Source organism: Mastigoproctus giganteus, chromosome 11 (genome assembly GCF_048544385.1).
Source record: "Mastigoproctus giganteus isolate SK-2022 chromosome 11, ASM4854438v1, whole genome shotgun sequence".
In the NCBI taxonomy this organism is placed as follows: domain Eukaryota; kingdom Metazoa; phylum Arthropoda; class Arachnida; order Uropygi; family Thelyphonidae; genus Mastigoproctus; species Mastigoproctus giganteus.
In genome coordinates, this window is record NC_143585.1 from 38,086,455 (window position 1) to 38,104,963 (window position 18,509).

Here is an 18,509-nt window from a genome sequence, read left to right on the forward strand (position 1 = left end):
AGTATTGAATTATTTTTTAAAAAACTAAGTGGATACGCAAATAAAATTGCCATAAATAAGTATACTAAGAGACATATATTTACACTGGCCATAAGAACAGAAATTTTTGACATTAATCTATCAATGATATGCAAGAAAACACTAATGCCTTCTTTCCTAGTTTCAGTCAGTATACTTTGCTTTCAAGTAACCTTCATTCTTTTGAAAAATGTGTCATTGCACTGTGAAGTGGAAGACATCACAGTTAAGTAACAGAAATAAACAAAGCTTTTGTGACCAGATTTTTACTAAATGTCCAAAGAAAGTGACATGCAAAATGTCACTCAAGTTAGGTATCAACAGCAGTTTAATGGCCAGACTAAAGTCTACATTTATAGCACACTTCAATTACAGCATGGGTTTGTGAGACCATGGTCAGTAGTGAAAGTCTGCTAAACAGAATTCGTAGTTACATTTATAGCACACTTCAATTACAGCATGGGTTTGTGAGACCATGGTCAGTAGTGAAAGTCTTCTAAACAGAATTCGTAGCTAGCAAGTTGCGAACTGAGTTTTCAAAGCATTAAGTTAAATATTATTTAATTTCAGAAAGATTGTTATTTTCAGAACCAATTTGTCATCCATTAACACTACCTAGAGAACAAGTTTTTTAGCACACGAAAAAAAAAAAAAAAAAAATTCTCTGTACTCACTCAAGCAACTCTACATCCTTCCTAAAATGAGATCTCCAGACCTGTATGCAGTACTCAAGGTGTAGCCTGATCATTGCCTTATACAAAAGGATAATCACCTCCTTTTCCCTACTTGCAAAATTCTTGCATATCATTGACAATACTTCATGACCTGCTCTGGCAGCCTGTCTTCACTGCTCAGAAAAGTTCATATCTGATTGCACAATTACTTCCAGGTCTTTTTCATTTTCTACCACCCATAGTGTAATACCACACAGTTGGTATGTTTCTCTGAGGTTACTTCTACTCATATGCAGTACTTTGCATTTGTCAGTGTTAAATTTCAGTTGCCACTTCTCAGCCCATCAGCCAAACTTTTCTAGATCATGTTGCAGTAGCATACTGTAATTAGTATCATTAACATTAATCCTGCCAACCTTTGTATCATCTGCAGACTTTGACATTAAGCCTGATATACCTTCATCAATATCATTAATAAATATGTAAAACAACAGTGGACCCAACACCGAACCCTGGGGGACTCCATATAACATAATAACGATAGTCCATGAAGAGCAGTGTCCATTGTGTACCTCACAGACATTTTATTTGGCCCACCATTTATAAAGGTTACCCACCCTTGATTTAAAATATATTCCTATTGTAACAAAACAAAGCCAACCGGGCTAGCCGGGTGGGTAAAGTGCCTGCCTAGCAACCCAAAGGTCGCGGGTTCAAATCCTGCCTCGGGCTTGGATCAAAGTACTGCAAAAACCTTGGGAGGTGCATTATGGCCACAGAAGCTGATGCGCCAACAACTACCCAAAAAAAAAAAAAAAAAAAAAGTAACAAAACCTGTAAGCATCAGGTGCAAAAACTATTGCAATTTGTGAGATGAGACCATACCATACTGCTAACACAATAAAAATAACACCATACTAGTATTGACTGAAGATGAAACTGCAAAAGAAAAGTAACATTCTTTGCATCTAGTGGTGGTGGTGGGGAGAGAGAGTCTTTCCTCAGTTTTGACTTCCATCTGTCTAGTCTCTCTTTGAATTTACATGAACTTTGTCTCATCAAGAGTAGATGATAGCTTGTTCCATTGACCAAATCTCCCATTAACTGAAATCAAATTTCCATAGAGCTTTTCAAATTTCCATAAAATCAAATGGAACTATCATGATAATAAAAGACAATTCTAAAATTAATTAACAATATAATTTTTTTCATGAGCTTTAAAAGTTAATGACATTGTATAAAAAAACATTATGGGAATCCTGTTGTATCAAATTTATACTAGACATGTTGGACAGATAACTTGTGTGATCGAGACCCGCTAATATTGAATTTTTGTAATTTTACCTTGAATTTATATTTCGTTTTTCTTATTAATAAAATTATATGTATGTATAAATATTACAATAAATAACATAAATCTGTTTATGCAATTTTTTTCATTATATACCATTTTAAATAATCCTAAAAATGTTGAAAAGCTAAAAAACATTTGGCCCTAACCATATTAATGAGTCTTGATCACACAGGTTATCTGTCCAACATGTCCAGATTTAAATGATCCGATTCAGTTAAACCTATGTACTGATAAATATGACTGCTTTCAGTTAACAACATAAGGAATGCCATTTTTGGAAAAAGAAAAGGTTCCTGAATAAATTTGCATTTAGTAATTATTAAAATTAAGTAAGTTTAGTTTTCAGGTTCAAAACATTTCTCTCATTTAATTTCACAAAAATGGCATTTCTGTTGAAATTTATTCTCAAAAATTGAAATTTTGTAATATCCACAGGCTTTGGTAACATTTTCTTTTTCTAATTTTAAATCTTTCAAGTTTATTATAAGATTGATTTAAGTTTCTCTATTTATTTTGTCTAGTACAGAGAAAAGAATGCATTTCACCTGTAAATTTTCCTCTTGCAGTAGCAGGAATGCAAGGTGTCCCAGGTGAGGTTTTTTTAATCCATTTGAATGTGTCTTTATCAGAAAAAACTTTGTGCTTCTAAACATTTAAAAACAATGTCTAATAAAGAATAACATCAGCATGAATAAATTTTTGGGGTGTAGAAAATTAGAAGAAAAGAGATTATATTTCATCCAGTTTCCCACCTCACTCCCAATATGCTGAGTTGGTTTGATAATGCTTGTAGGTTTCAGAAACTAATTTTTGAAATTCTGACCTCACATGTCCTAATAATCCTTTAAAGAATTCACCACTCTCTTCTATATATCTAATCAACCAAATTTTGAAAGAAAAAGTTAATCATTCCTTGATAAATAAAGAATCAGTTCAGGATTTAATCCTAAACTTTGTAATTAAATTATCTGGTCTGTACAGGGTGATTCTTAAAGATGTGGCATAACTTCGGAAGCTGATTTCTGAGGCAATTTTGAGTTTAAAAAAATGCATATACACATGGGTGCAATTTCAAACAATTGCAGAGCCATGGCTCTGAAGCTTATGGAAAAAAAACAAGGTAATTATGAACAGTATAAAATAAAAATAATAACAATAAAGATATGTAACTGACAAAATGTTGATTTATTTATTTTTATTTAGGAAAGGTACAATCTATGTTTATAGATACACACGCATGTATGGTTAGAATAAATTCTCAAAAACACCACTTCAATGCATTTTGTTGCCATTTGTGTGTGACGCATGTGCTACTCATGTTAGCTCATCATGGTTGTCTTTTTGTCAGCTATAGCATTCAATATGCAATCAAGTAATGCATCTCATGTTTGCACTTTTGTGGTATATAAGATCTTTCATCTGCTCCACGCCGACTGGGCTAGCCGGGTGGGTAAAGTGCCTGCCTGGCAACCCAAAGGTCGCGGGTTCGATTCCCGCCTCGGGCTTGGATCAAAGTACTGCAAAAAAACCTTGGGAGGTGCATTATGGCCACAGAAGCCTATGCGCCAACAACTACAAAAAAAAAAAATCTGCTCCACAGGCAAAAATCTAAAGGATTTAGGTCTGGTGATCTAAATGGCCAGTTTTGTGGACCACTTAAGGTGAGTAACTACTGTACAAGAACAACAAGAAGTTACTCTGTCTTGTTGGAAATACATCTGACATCATATAGCCAAAGGTATGTCTTCTAAAAGTTGAAGCAATTCATTTTGCAGAATTGTAGATAGATGTGTCCAAAAAGATGACCCTCAAAAATAAATGACCCAATCAACTGATCATAGAGAATTCCACACCATACAATAACACTGAATGAGTGTTTAAAATTATTCTCCACAGTTGCTTAGGGGTTCATTTCTGACAAAACCTGGGAATTGTGTGTTGTTGAAACCATCTCAGGTGAATTAAGCTTCATCACTGAATAGGATGAAGCTTAATCCACCATTGTTACATCCTATAGGATGTAACAATGCAAATGGCATTTCCATCACAAAATCCATAAATATATACCATATTTGCATAAGTGCATATTCAGCACTTGTAAATGTAAAAAGCATCTTGAAAGTAATATTGGAACACAAAGGCAGGGCCATGCCGAGCCATATTAGTTCCTGAGGCAAGAATGAAAAATTGTACCCTACTGTTAATGATGGCAATTATTTAATCTTTCTTTTGGCACTCCTTTCAGCTTTTCACGTGAGGCAAGAGCCTCGTTCACCTCACCTTCGGCATAGCTCTGCACAAAGGAATGACATTGCTCTGCACACTGCATATGTTGCCAGGCTATGTTCAGTCAAGGTCACATGAGTTATGAAATGCAATTTTCAGTGATGCATTGCTGGGAATTTATGAAGATTACATAACTCCTTAATTCAGAATTGCCCCCGTGTTAATATGAACTTTTTACTTAAAATTACCTCACAAATCAGCTCCTGAAGTTATGCCATGTTTTGTTGAATCACCCAGTATACACTTGAAACAATAATGTAGCTCTTCATCAATTTGAGAGGGGAATATTTTCTAAATTCTTTGTAAGCATGTTTTCCAATTCCTAAAATGCCAAGCCCAAAGAAACCAAAAGATTGATGACCTATTCTTAGTTATTCTGAACTGTTAAAACCGAACCAAAGAACTATTCTTTCTCTTCTAACTTCTTAGATCTTCAACTTTTGATATATGAAAATTTTGGTGTCAAGACTACAAGAAGTGAATTTGTATGCTTTTCCAAGAATTGCCATAATTAAAATTTAGTACATGAATTTTTTTTATGTTAGTGCCCCCCCTGTATTTTCTCTGCCCTTTATCAGTCAGTTCTTGAATTTTATTTTGCTTATAGAATATGCAATTTGTAAATATGAGGTAGCTTCAAAAAAGTTCTTTGCCAGAAAAGAATACAAGTTATTTACAACTTGTATTCAGTTGTTGATCACCTTTGTGTGTCTATACATACAAGATGAATAGCATCACAAGTTCAGTTGGCGCCTCCGTAGCCAGGTGGGAAGGAGCAGCAGTGCGTAGCACACGCTTCTTGATTAGACCGGGGTTCGAGCCCGTCACCACCAAATACGGAGGATGCGGAAAGGTCAGGGAATGACCACCGCATATCCCGGAGCAATATGGCCTTAGTTGCTAATGCTCCTAAAATCCAAATAACAAACAAGTTCAGTTAGTTAGGATTCTTTGATAGGAACAAGGATAATGTGAAACAGTTACAGGAGATTGTGTATTCTGATTAAATCAGTTGGTAGTTGCCATATCATAATCATTAAGGATCTGAAAGTGCATCATATTTGCCAGCACATTGTACTAGGAATGCTAATGCAGGAAAAATGCAATGACTGGCTGCAGAATGGATTAGTGATGATCATATCAACACAGTGGATAATGATCCAGAATTTCCTCTGAAATAACACAGGACAAAACCTGGTGTTGTCTCTGTGATCTTTGAGGTAAATGACACTCCACAGTAAATCACCTTTGCTAAGACATTTTGGCAGGATCATTTGAAAGGAAAAGTGATGTTGAAACTCTTTCTGACTGGCAGGGTATGCACCTCAAGCTTATTCTTGAGGCAGACAGAGGCACTTGCTTGTCTACAGGCAAGAACCTCTTTCCTCAGATGGACTTCTTCTGAGCAAGGGCATTTAATCTGAAGAACCACAATGTGGGTAACCAAGGTTTGGGTACTTGTATGGCATTGTCCAGTACATTAGTCACTTCCATTGCAATAGCAACTTGTCAATCATGGTACTGTAGTGCCCTTCCTCCTTCCATGAATGGGCTGACTGAAGGGTTGCCACTTTGAGTATGCAGTGAAGTTTTAAAAGGCTTTGAAAATTGTATTGCATGATGACTTCTAGAAATTTTTAAACTGCTAAAGAGTAGTTTTGAAGGTAACCATGTTTATAGGCTTCTTAGTATATTCATTATGAAGCCATTAAATGGATTCAAAATACGGCTTCTGTTCTGGACCTCTTTGATGCTACCTCATATACTTCTTTTAAACTTATTTTAGAAGGAAAAAAAAAGATTACTACTTATAAAAATGAATGTTTTAGATTGTAAAATTGATTTTTTTTCTGAATTATTTCAGAGCAATTACAAGCTCAAAAAGCATGTAGTCAAATTGCTGAGTTGGTTGGTTGGCTAGAACAGGCAGAAGAGCATTCAGATGTTCCTGATTTTATCAGCAGAGTTCTAAAAAGTGCGATAAGAGGTATATGTTCATTTTTTGGTTTTTATTTAAAAAAAAAATTGTCATAATAGTAACAAACTAGTAAACACTTAATTGCACTTTATTTTTATTTATTTTGAAATATGCTATGAAGATACAATTCATGCTGTCATAACATGAATTGCATCATTATATGACAAACAAAAACAGTTTGCAGTATTATAGTTTAGATAGCATTTAATGAAAGGAAATCAATCATTTAGTTCCAATTTAAAATGTTATAAACAAAGGTCCAGTCAGAATTTATCATTGATGACTGGATGTTTGGTTTGTTTGTTTGTTTGGGGATTTTTTTGGTGCATGGGCATCTGTGGCCATAGTGCGCCAGGATGTTTGGTGCAATGATTCTGCAGACCATGGCAGTTAATAGAGTGGTCCAGAGATATCAAAGCTGTATAATACCTGGAAAATCATACAAAAAAAAAGTCTATCCAAGTTGGAAAATGCAAGCATATGCTGAGTGTTTAAAAAGTATATGCATGAAATTCTGGACTGTATTATAAGTTCCAAAGAGATGGGGTGGATCATATAATCGTTTGCTGCAAATGCTTTATTTCAGAATTATTACACTAAACTTTCAAAAAGTTAAACAAAAATAACAGCTTAATTTTTAATTTAATTTTTTTTTAAGGTACACATACTGATTTTGATTGTGTAACTCCTTGAGCACATTTGCTCTAATAAATTGAACATCTTGTATGATTACTTTTGGAAGAAACAGTTTTCTGAAAATAGTTTCCATTCACGAGAAAGGTTGGATGGATGAAAAATGATGGCGCCTTCGTAGCCAGATGGATAGGAGCAGCAGTGCTTAGCACACGCTTCTTGATTAGACCGGGGTTCGAGCCTGTCACCACCAACTATGGAGGATGCAGAAAGGTCAGGGAATGACCACTGCATATTCACGGTGCAATATGGCCTTAGTTGCTAATGCTCCTAAAAACCAAATAACAGTCAACAACAGGATGAAAAATGTCGACCTTAAATTTTATGATTTTTTATTACTTAATGGGGTATAGTTATATATTTCATTAGGTATACATGAATTTAAGGCAGTGGTTCACAAACTGGGTGCCATATACATTTGGTTGTGGTGCCATGAACTTTGTGAAAATTTATTTTTTGATGTATTCAATAAATAAATCCATTAAAAGAGAAAGCTGTGTAATTGCACAATTGTAAGGTGATATAACGACACATGTCGGAATATCACCTTAGCAGTATGTCATATCATCAGTGTGTCATCTTAGCATTTCGTGTTTTTTTGTAGCTGAACTTGATGCAGCTCTTTTTTTTTTTTTTTTTAATCTTTAACAAAATGCAGAAACATAAAGGATGCACAACAGGATCTTACTTGTTCACATAAAATAACACTGATATAAGTTAGACAAGTGCGGGCTAACACCAAAATTATCACAAAGATATACATACCATCACCATCTAGCAGCAGAACTCCATACCCTCATCTCTGTTGCCATGGCAAAGACAATCTTTTTGGTAGAACCTTTTATATATATATATAAAAAAACAAAATAATTAATGTAATTAGGAGGAACTTATTAAATTTACTTGTATTAAGTTTTTAAAACCAGAACTTTGTATGTGGAAAAAAAATTAAGAATGAGTATTATTTTTACCAACAGGTTTGGCCAGGCTACCATTAGTGAACAGTTTTGCCCGGACACCACCTATACTCTGGAAGTTAGGGTGGAATCCTGAGATAGGAGGAGAATACAAAACAAGTGTCCCTCCTCCTCCAGGAGAATATCTTCAAGAGAGAGATGTTCTTAAGCAGTATATTTATCGCATTAATTTACTTGGTGAGTATCGGGAACAAATTAGCTTGTGTAATAATTCAGTAATTAAAATTTTGGCACTACAGTTATATTATGTAGTAAACGTGTGAAAACAGTTTTAAGAATTTTTTTTTTTTTTTTTTAAGTGATAGTTAAAACAAGCATTTTTTGTGAAAGAACTTATTGAGCTTATTCTGAAATAACTGACTTTAAAAAATTTTGAAATACAGTAATATACTTACACCTTTAATAAAGCTTGTGATGCTGTTTGGTTTTGAATCTCATCTGAGCCCAGAGGAATTCTTAAGGCATTTTCAGTCAGCTCTGTATTAGCTGATCTTAGGCAAAGGGAGTAGCAGGTATATCCCCCAATAGTTATAAATACCTTTATTTAAGTTAGAACAATATGCCATTGGTTGGAAGGTACACTACAATGGATTAAAGGTTAGTTAAATGATAGTAGGCAAAGGGGCAGTTATAAATGGCTTTTTCTGTAAGTGCTGGAGTGAAATTCTGTGGGGTTCAGTGCTGGGTTCTTTGCTATATCTGATATTTATAGTGACATGGATGAAGGCATAGCAGATTCGATATCTAGATTTGTTGGTCATGCAAATGTTTGGTGGGGGGGATTAAATAGTAGTAATTAAGACATGTTGATGCAGGCATGCCTTAGTAACATGCATGTGCCATCAACAGAATCCAAAGAAATTATTCCAAAAAAAATGGCAGTTAAAGTACAATATTTTGATACACACACACACACACACACACACACACACGCACACACACACACCACATATATATATGTATATGTGTGTGGTAAACATATGGAGGTATATAGTAGATGAAATGGTTTCGGTGAAAGCAAGATTAATAAATAAGAATGACAGATGCACCTAAAAGCGCAAAGCAGCATTAAAGGATGCAAAAGTATATGTAATTTGTACTTATTCAATTTAATTTAATATTAATACAAATTATATATATATAATAGAATTAAGAAAATAAGTAAGAGTAGAGTGTGGAGACTAATTGGAGTGAAAAGAAAGATAACATTAAATATTATGGATCAGGGACATTCTTTAAGTAAACGTACCCTACAGCCATAATGTTACATATTGGTATGAAGAAAGTGTGAAGAAGCTTTTGTGTTTTATACTATTGAATCTACTATTATACTATTGAATAATATTATATTATTGAATCTTTGGTATACACGAGAAGTGAACTCAAAGAAATGGATAAGAAATGTAGTGATATATGGTAGGATAAAACAACCAAATACAATATGAAAATGTGACAAATAGTTGGCAAAATAAGGCTGCATTGCAGTGTTTTTCACAATTTCAATGTCTTCATCAGAGGTCATCCACCGAAATTATGAGAACGATGGCAATGTTCTTGCTTCTGTTTCCGACATGCTCTGTATGCTATAGAACACGTGTTAAGAATGAAATTTGAAATTTTGCTGCACGCATAAGACCTAATAAATTATGCCCATAAGTGTAATGTATGCCCTACTAACAATTATAATGGCGCCTCCATAGCCAGGTGGACAGGAGCAGTAGTGCATAGCACACGCTTCTTGATTAGACCGGGGTTCGAGCCCGTGACCACCAAATACAGAGGATGCGGAAAGGTCAGGGAATGACCACCACATATCCCCGGAGCAATATGGCCTTAGTTGCTAATGCTCTTAAAAACCAAACAACAGCAATTATAATTACATTTATTGGCATAATTTATTAGGTCTTATGCTTGTGGCAAATTTTCAAATTTCATTCTTAGCACAGATTCTATAAGAATACAGAGCATGTCGGAAACAGAAGCAAGAACATTGCTATTATTCTCATAATTTAAGTGGATGACCTCTGATGAAGACATTGAAATTGGGAAAACGCTGCAATGTAGTCTTATTTTGCCAACTATTTGTCACATTTTCATATCGTATTTGGTCACTTCGTCCTACCATATATCACTCCATTTCTTCGAGTTCACTTCTCATGTATACCATAGATTCAATAGTATAAAACACAAAAGCTTCTTCACACTTTCTTCATACCTGTGTGTGTGTGTGTGTGTGTGTGTGTGTGTGTGTGTGTGTGTGTGTGTGTGTGTGTGTGTGTGTGTGTGTGTGTGTGTGTGTGTGTGTGTCCCAGATTATTTATTACTATGACCTTAGACAGGTATTCAGCATAGAGAGTTCCTCATGTCACATGCATGAATCAACATTTACCACAGAATACAGTAATATTCTTGTATTTTCCATCTAGTAAACTCCTCTGATGCTGAAAATAGTCATCCTGGAATATAAACAAAAATGTAAGCAAAGCATTTAATAATGAAAAGGATTTAGTAATTGTGCAATCTGATGTGGAGGTCTTCTCAGTTATACGGGCTTCTAGGACAACAGATAGTGCTTTATCTATTATATACAGGAATTTCACTGGTAGGGACAAAGAAGTCATTATTCCATTTGTAGCTGACTTTGTTTTTGGTTTTTTAAATTTTGCTTGTAGTGTACCAATAGTTCTTCTTTTCTTAGTGAATTTCACTACCTATTGTTTTTTTAATTTTTAATAGGTGCTTGAGTGCACTTACTGCAATAATTAAAGACAAATACCAGCCAAGGAATTAAAAATTTTTACTATAAAAATAAAATATACAGAAATAAAATATAATGAAAACACTATCGGAATATTACAATAAATTATGATAAAAACATTAAAAATATAGTTAAAAATACCGAAGCAATAAAATTATCTAAAATAAACTGGATTAAAAGTGATAAAACCTGAAGCTTTCGGAGACTGCTGTCTCCTTCTTCAACAGTATATACTGGTGTTTGTCCTTAATTATTGCAGTATGGAATTTCCCAGCCCCATAGGCTTGTTTGAAGATTGAGTGCACTTGCACAAGCTAGTGTAGTCGCATGACTTTAGTCTTTTTTTTTTTTTTATGAAAACCCCAAACACGAAAGGTATCAAAACCTATAGTACTTAGTACCGTGCATGGGTTGAAGGAGAAGTATGGGGGGGGGGGGAATGCCGGAAACTTTGCTCTAGAGGCTAAACATGGGTTTCACCACTTCAAGCCTCCAATAAGCAAAGTGGTGGTATTTCACCGGTTGATGAAAGTCATCTGCACGATTTTAGTGCTCTTCATTTTTAGGTATTTCTATTAAGTTTTTCTGTAAAGTTTAACTTATAATTTAGTATGGTTGGATTCATCCTTTTTGAGCTGAACAAGAGGAAAATCACTCAAATACTAGATTTACACAGGTAATATATTATTTGTATTTTAAGATGAAAATAGGACGTTCTATGAGCTGGGCACATTAATTACCAACAAGAACTTTCAGGATATATCGCTGTTGGAATAAACCCTTTGGGATTCACCACGTCTGCTGTCTACGTAGGTAACAACTGAGAAGCAAGATGAGTGCTCCAAATAATCTTAAGACAACGTCACAAGCAATAATGGTCAAACAATGTACCACCCCCACAGTTGGCATAATAATCCCTTAATCACTGAGAACACTATAAGTACTGAATAGTTTTAAAGTGCACTAAGGTAGCAGAGGAATTTCAGAATTATACAGAATCACATACTAAGTCCACATTATGGATCAACAAGAAATCATACTGGGTCAATTGAAATGTAAAATTTGTGGAGATAATGAAGAAACAATTATTAAATGCCTTGGGCTGATCTGTAATTCTTGTACAAAAATAAATCTTACTAAATTGTCCAAACTAAAAGACAGCTTTTATTTATGATCAGTGTAAAGTAAATACGAAACAAATAACTTCTTGTAAAGCTCCAGATGAAGCTCGCAATCAAGAACCACAAAATAAACACCCTGAATCTAATGGATATCAATGTTGATACTCTTGAGAGTGACCACATGTTAAAAATAGCTTCAAAAATTAATGAAGAAATGAATGAATCACTGGATGATGATAATAATAATAATAATAATTTTACACGATTTCCTCTCGGCACTCAAGATTACTTAGACCTAGAGTCCTATCTGGCCTCTGACAATCAGGAAATCAGTACACATTCTCTGAAATAAAGCATGCAAACTGAAAGTTTAAGCAATGCCGGGAGTAGTCACACACTGCTAATAGCAAGTATGGAATTTCCGAACACAAGAAAAGCCCCTGAACAACTCTCAGCAGCAATAGAAAATATTCCTTTGAATCTGAAGAACATTCAAGAAAATCTAGTGGTTTTGATTGACAGAAACCAAATACTTAGAGCACAAAATACAGAAATCTCTCAAGAGCTATTCACTCTCAAGCAATTCATCATGAATCTACATTTATCAGGACATGCACTGAGACCTGAAAGTACTGCATATGGCAAGTACAAACAACAGGATAAATATCACGATCCCAACAGAAACCCGACAACTGGTCTCTGATGGCAGTGTCACACTTGAACCAGAGAAATCCCAGTATCTACATTTAGAAAACAGTTCCCAGTGATGATCTCATCAACAAGTGGACATATACAGCAAGCGGAAGAATGTTTTGTCACCCTCAAACAGGAAAAACTCTCTAAGCATGCTCATAGAGTTAAGGCAACATATGCAAACCTGTCTGTAGGGCTGCCACCACAGTGAATAAACCTGCTTCTGATTGTCAGTCTCAACTGTCACACCAAAGATCAAAACAAAACAAACTTTCAGAAAACGCTAAAGCCTCTATATCCCGAGCTACTTTCTCCAAGCTTCCAGCCAAAATTCATCAAGAGCAGAATGCAGCTAATGTAGATAAATCTCAGTTACTCAAACAAAAGTACAATATAACAATTATTCCCACTAAAGACCTAATTTTTGTTTCTAGGCTTGGATCCGCCACTAAATCCGAAGATCTTATCAACTTAATTTAAGAAGAATATGGTTTCAGTGTGGGTGTCCGTTCTCTGAAGATAGAGTGCCCTGCCTACTCATCTTTTTTAATAACATGCCTTCCATCACAAACAAAAAGTGCTGAATCTAAGCTACCTCTTATCATGGGCTCTAGTAAAACGCTTCACGGAAGACTGCCAAGGGAGTCCAAAATCTCTTCTCCAAATGCATAGCAATCATGGGGCCTGCTATCTACGCACACTACACTCTCCTCTCATCATAGCATCCCCAGATCTCAGCTGTTCAGTATATACCTTCAGAATTGCAAGAGTATAGTTAGTAACCTAAACTACTTTAGAGCAATCCAAGGCTCACATATTTATGACATTTACCTGCTCACTGAAACCTGTCTCTCCGTAGATATTGATGACCAAGAGATTATAGATTGGCAATATATAATCCATAGAAAAGATGGGATCTTGTGGAGGCAGAGTAGCTATTATACATTCTAACCATATACTCTGTGAAATTGCATCAAATTTCACAAATATTGAACCACTATACTACCTTCTCCATCTTGGGAAGTTTAAACGTTTTATTTTCCACCTCCCTTAATTAATAATGACCTTTAGTACTTAGAAAACTTGCTGGAATCTATCTTCCTGCTAATTCAATCTGCTGACATAGCAATGGTTTTGGGTGATTTTTAACTGTCAACTGGCCAATTTAAGATCTTCTCCATCACTGCAGACTAGGGCTCTCTTTAATATACTTGACAATTATGGTCTTGAACAAGTTTGCAATTTTCCAACCAGAGAAAATGCCTAACTTGACCTAATATTGTAATTGTGCAGTCACATATGAATTCACTGAGCAGTGCAGATGGGCTGCCAGGGCAGGTCATGGAGTCTTGTCAATGATATATAGGAATTTTGCTAGCAGAGACAGGGAGGTCATTATCCCATTGTACAAGGCAATGGTCAGGCCACACCTTGAATACTCTGTACAGGTCTGGAGGCCTCATTTTAGGAAGGATGTAGAGTTGCTAGAACGAGTACAAAGAAGGAGAACAAAGGGGTGCTCTTACCAAGAAAGGCTTAAGTTCTACAAATTGCAGTGCCTGGAGAGTAGCCACATGTGAGGTGATCTGATTGAGGTGTATAAGGCCTTGAATGGGTTGAGCAAGCTCAGAGCTGATGGGAGTCTTCCTCTTGCTCAGATTAAGAACCTGAGAGGGCATAGATACAAATTGAGGAAAGACAGCTGTAGAATAGATGTGTGGAAATTTGCGTTTAGCCAACAGGTAGTTGACTGGTGGAACAGACTTCCATCTTTTGTTGTGGAAGTTGATAGCCTAAATAAATTTAAGGCTGAGCTGGACAGGCATTTGGAACGAATGGAGGCGTGAAATGGGAGGGTTTTTTTATAAGCTTGCTTTCTTGCATCGTATGCCTCTACTAATGCTAATATTCTCCTCTACTCATAGAGGTTCACAAAGACAATCCTATATTCCACTCAGATCATTTGCCAATTACTTTTGACATCACTGTGATTTCTCATAACTTCAAATGCAGCTTTCGTTCTCCACAATTCAATTTCAGAATGGCTGCCAGGACTCTGGCAGCCATTCTGAAATTGAACCTTGTTCAACCTAGCTCTCAGCAATATAAAGGGGTGGTTGAGGGGGAGAAGACAGAGAGTGGTAATCAATGGACACTGCTCATCGTGGACTAATGTTATTAGTGGAGTCCCTCAGGGTTCAGTATTGGGTCCATTATTGTTTTCTGTATTTATAAATGATATTGATGATAGTATATCAAGCTTAATTTCCAAGTTTGCAGACGATATGAAGGTTGGCAGGGTTGTCAAGGACACTACTGACACTATGCTACTGCAACAGGATCTGGAAAGGTTGAGCAGATGGGCTGAGAGGTGGCAAATGAAGTTTAACATTGACAAATGTAAAGTACTACATATGGGAAACAGCAACCCCAGAGCAACGTATCAACTCTGTGGTACTACGCTGACAGTGGTAGAGAATGAAAGGGACCTGGGGGGTGGTTGTGCAGGCAGATATGAACTTTTCTGAGCAGTGCAGACGGGCTGTAAGAGTAGCTCATGGTGTATTGTCAATGATATGTAGGAATTTTTCTAGCAGGGATAAGGAGCTGATTATTCCCTTGTATAAGGCAATGGTCAGGCCACACCTTGAGTACTGTATACAGGTCTGGAGGCCTCATTTCAAGAAGGATGTAGAGATGCTGGAACGAGTACAGAGAAGGGCAACAAGATTAGTGAATGGAACAAAGGGGTGCTCTTACGAAGAAAGGCTTAAGTTTTGCAAATTACAGTGTCTGGGGACTAGGCACCAGCGAGGTGATCTGATAGAGGTGTATAAAACCTTGAATGGTTTGAGCATGCTCAGAATAATCACCTGAGAGGGCATAAATTCAAATTGAGAAAAGACAGATGTAGGATAGACATGAGGAAATTTGCCTTTAGCCAGCTGGTGGTTGGTTGGTGGAACAAACTTCCATCCCTTGTCGTGGAAGATGATAGCCTAAATAAGTTTAAGGCTCAGCTGGACAGGTATTTCGAACGAACAGAGGGGTGAAGTGGAAGTGGTTATTTTTTATTTATTTATTTATTTATTATTTATTTATTATTTTTTTTTTATTTTTTTTTTTTTGGCTGATGCTGCATAAGCTTGCTTTCTTGCATCAAATGCCTCTACTAATGCTATTGCTAAGATATACTTATGAACTATGTGTATTGGAATATGAAGAGAAAAGACAATAATGGTTTACAGATCAGCTTTTAATATGATGTAGATTTTCTTTGGTCTTTAAACATTTTTTCAGTGTAAATACTTTCTTGTCTCTCAGAATGTTTGTACTGAAAGAACACTTTACACAAACTTATCATGTCACTAGAAATATTTTTTCCATTTCTCCGGTACAACAGTTTTTAATTGGGAAAAAAGGTGTTCAGGATGTCAATAATACCATTTCTTCTGCAACATGTCGTTCACAAAAAACATTAGTCCTGGCTTGTAATATGAAAAGTAGTCCAAAACCATCAGACTGCATTGTATCATGTGTCAAAGTTAGGACAGTGCCATCCTTTCTAAAATCTTCTCCAAGTTAGTACCATAGCCAAGTTCTTTCATCTGATTAAGTTGCTATATGTTGAGATTTATCATCCGTCAAGGAAACTTATCATTCCTCCAAAGGCCAATTCCTCTGAACATGATACTATTGCATCCCTTGCTATGCATTAATTTTCCTAACAAACATCAGTAAACTGAAATCTCTGAAAATTTGTTAGTACATTCAGCATACACTGTTAACTTCTCTTCTGTATATACCCAAATCTCTTGTAAAAATATAAGGGAGCATTTGAAAAGTCTCTGGCTTACCATATATTTCATCATTTTAAAAATAAAAGAAAAGTGATAATATTAAGTCAAAAACATTTACATGCAGGTAACCAAATGAGACAAGTAATTTAACAAAAGAAGAGAGCTATGCAGTAATGAACTATCTTCTTTTGAAAGGACTATCTGCCAAGGAAACTCATATGGATATAATGGAGACATTAAACTTTGATTGTCCATCATACGGTACCATCAAGAACTGCAGATTCTAAAGAGTTGTAGGATCACCGAAGATGAACCCATGTCTGGACAACTTGTGACCTTTAAGCATCAAATACATTTATGGGTTTCATGATCTGATTTTTAAAGATTGTCTGATTGGGTTACAGTACATATTGAAGATACCAAATACATCCTCTGAACAAGTCCATAATATTGTCCACAAAGAATTGAGTAGAAAAAAATTTCAGTGAGATGGTTACCAAAAATATAACAGAAGGGTAGGAGGGGACAAGTTATGTAAAGACTATTCTTGCGAAATTTCCCTAGTATTCAAACAAGTTTTTCAGCCAGTTGGTGATATTAGATAAAAATTTGATTCATTAATATGCTCTATAGACCAAACAACAGAGCATGTAGCAGCATCATGAAGGATCTCCTTGCCATACCATCAGCTACCAAAGCAATGCCATCAGTTTTTTTGGGATAAATAAAGATTGGTATTTGTTGAATATTCAAAAGGGTAAACCAGTTATGAGTGAATATTATTCACTCATAACTGGCTTACTCACTCTGCCTGCTTAAAATGCTCTCAGTCACAAGTTGTGACTGTACTGTAGATAGTCTGCGATTTATGCTATGGCAACATAGAATGTCAATTTCGTATGCTGCTTTTACTTTGTTCATTTTTTATATACCTCATCTCTGTCACTCACTCTCTGTGCTGCCCTTTACAATATTTGCATAGCCAACACCTTAAATAGGCCTCTGAGGTTGGGTATGTTCATATTACGTTCTTAGCGTTTTTTCACCAACCTTTCATGGAGTAAAATAAAATTAAAATTAAAATAAAATAAAATAAAACAAAACAAATCTTGATAACTATATTTACAATAACCTGTATTTACAAAACAAATATACGGATTACAATATTAAAAATATATTAAAACACAAGATTAAAATGCATTAAAATATACTAAGTTAAAAGCGATAAAATCCCGTAGCTTTCAAAGGCTCCAGCCTTCTTCTTCAGCAGTACTCTCTATTATTCAGTACACCTTTAAATATCAGCAGGGTAATGGTAGGCATCACATGTTTCCATTCTCACGTGTTCCGCTCTCTTGCATTGTGGAACCGGAAGTGGCTCGAACGGAAGTCGTACGGAACCGCTCATCCTTTTTTAGGATAATAGTCTCTAAAAGGGGGTGAATCCGTACACCCCTATCCCTATTAATGTTGGTTGTAGAGCTGATCCGCAAACTCTCGAGCCACTTACGGTCCCAGAACCTATGCGCCCGATCGGTAATAGTGGCATCGTCTGGGGAGATCTGGTGTTGCTTCTCCCAAAAATGTTCGGCCACGGCGGACTTGTCATATTCCGCATTTCTTATTGCTTTTTTGTGTTCCCCCAGACGATCTTTGAGACGACGTTTTGTCTCTCCTACATAACATTCCCCACAATCCGGGCATCTAATATTATATACGACCCCACTAGCATCCTCTTTTTGAATGGGGTCCTTAACTTGAGACACAACTGTGCGCAGCCTACGTCCCGGAAGCTGCACACAGCGTGTCTGATATTTTCTTAATACTCTAGTTATATAATCCGTCAAGCCCGGATAATAGGGAATGTATGCAGTAGATACTGGTATAAAAGATTCATCTCTCCTCTGATTTTCATTAATAAATTTATCTATAATCCTCTGGGGGTAACCACATTTAGTAAGATCCGCCGTGACACGTTCATACTCTGCTTTCCTATCATCGGAGTTACTGCAATGTGATTTCGCTCTATTAATTAGCGTTCTTATCACACTGTTCCTATGATGGCTGGTCAGGGCTGAATTATAATGCGTATATTGCCCTTTACACATCGTTTTTCTAAAGACTTTTGTCTTTAACTGCTGGTCTTCCCTACAGACC

General features: G+C 35.9%; 1 protein-coding gene across 1 annotated transcript in view; it reads left to right on the plus strand.

Annotated features, from left to right (window-relative positions):
• Positions 1–18,509, plus strand: part of htt (huntingtin) — a 688,215-nt gene that overhangs the window by 510,430 nt on the left and 159,276 nt on the right. Inside the window, exons 41-43 of the mRNA XM_090385445.1 lie at positions 2,568–2,636; positions 6,197–6,319; positions 7,981–8,157. Coding sequence (XP_090241571.1) covers positions 2,568–2,636; positions 6,197–6,319; positions 7,981–8,157 — 369 coding nt within the window. The remainder of the gene's footprint in view (positions 1–2,567; positions 2,637–6,196; positions 6,320–7,980; positions 8,158–18,509) is intronic.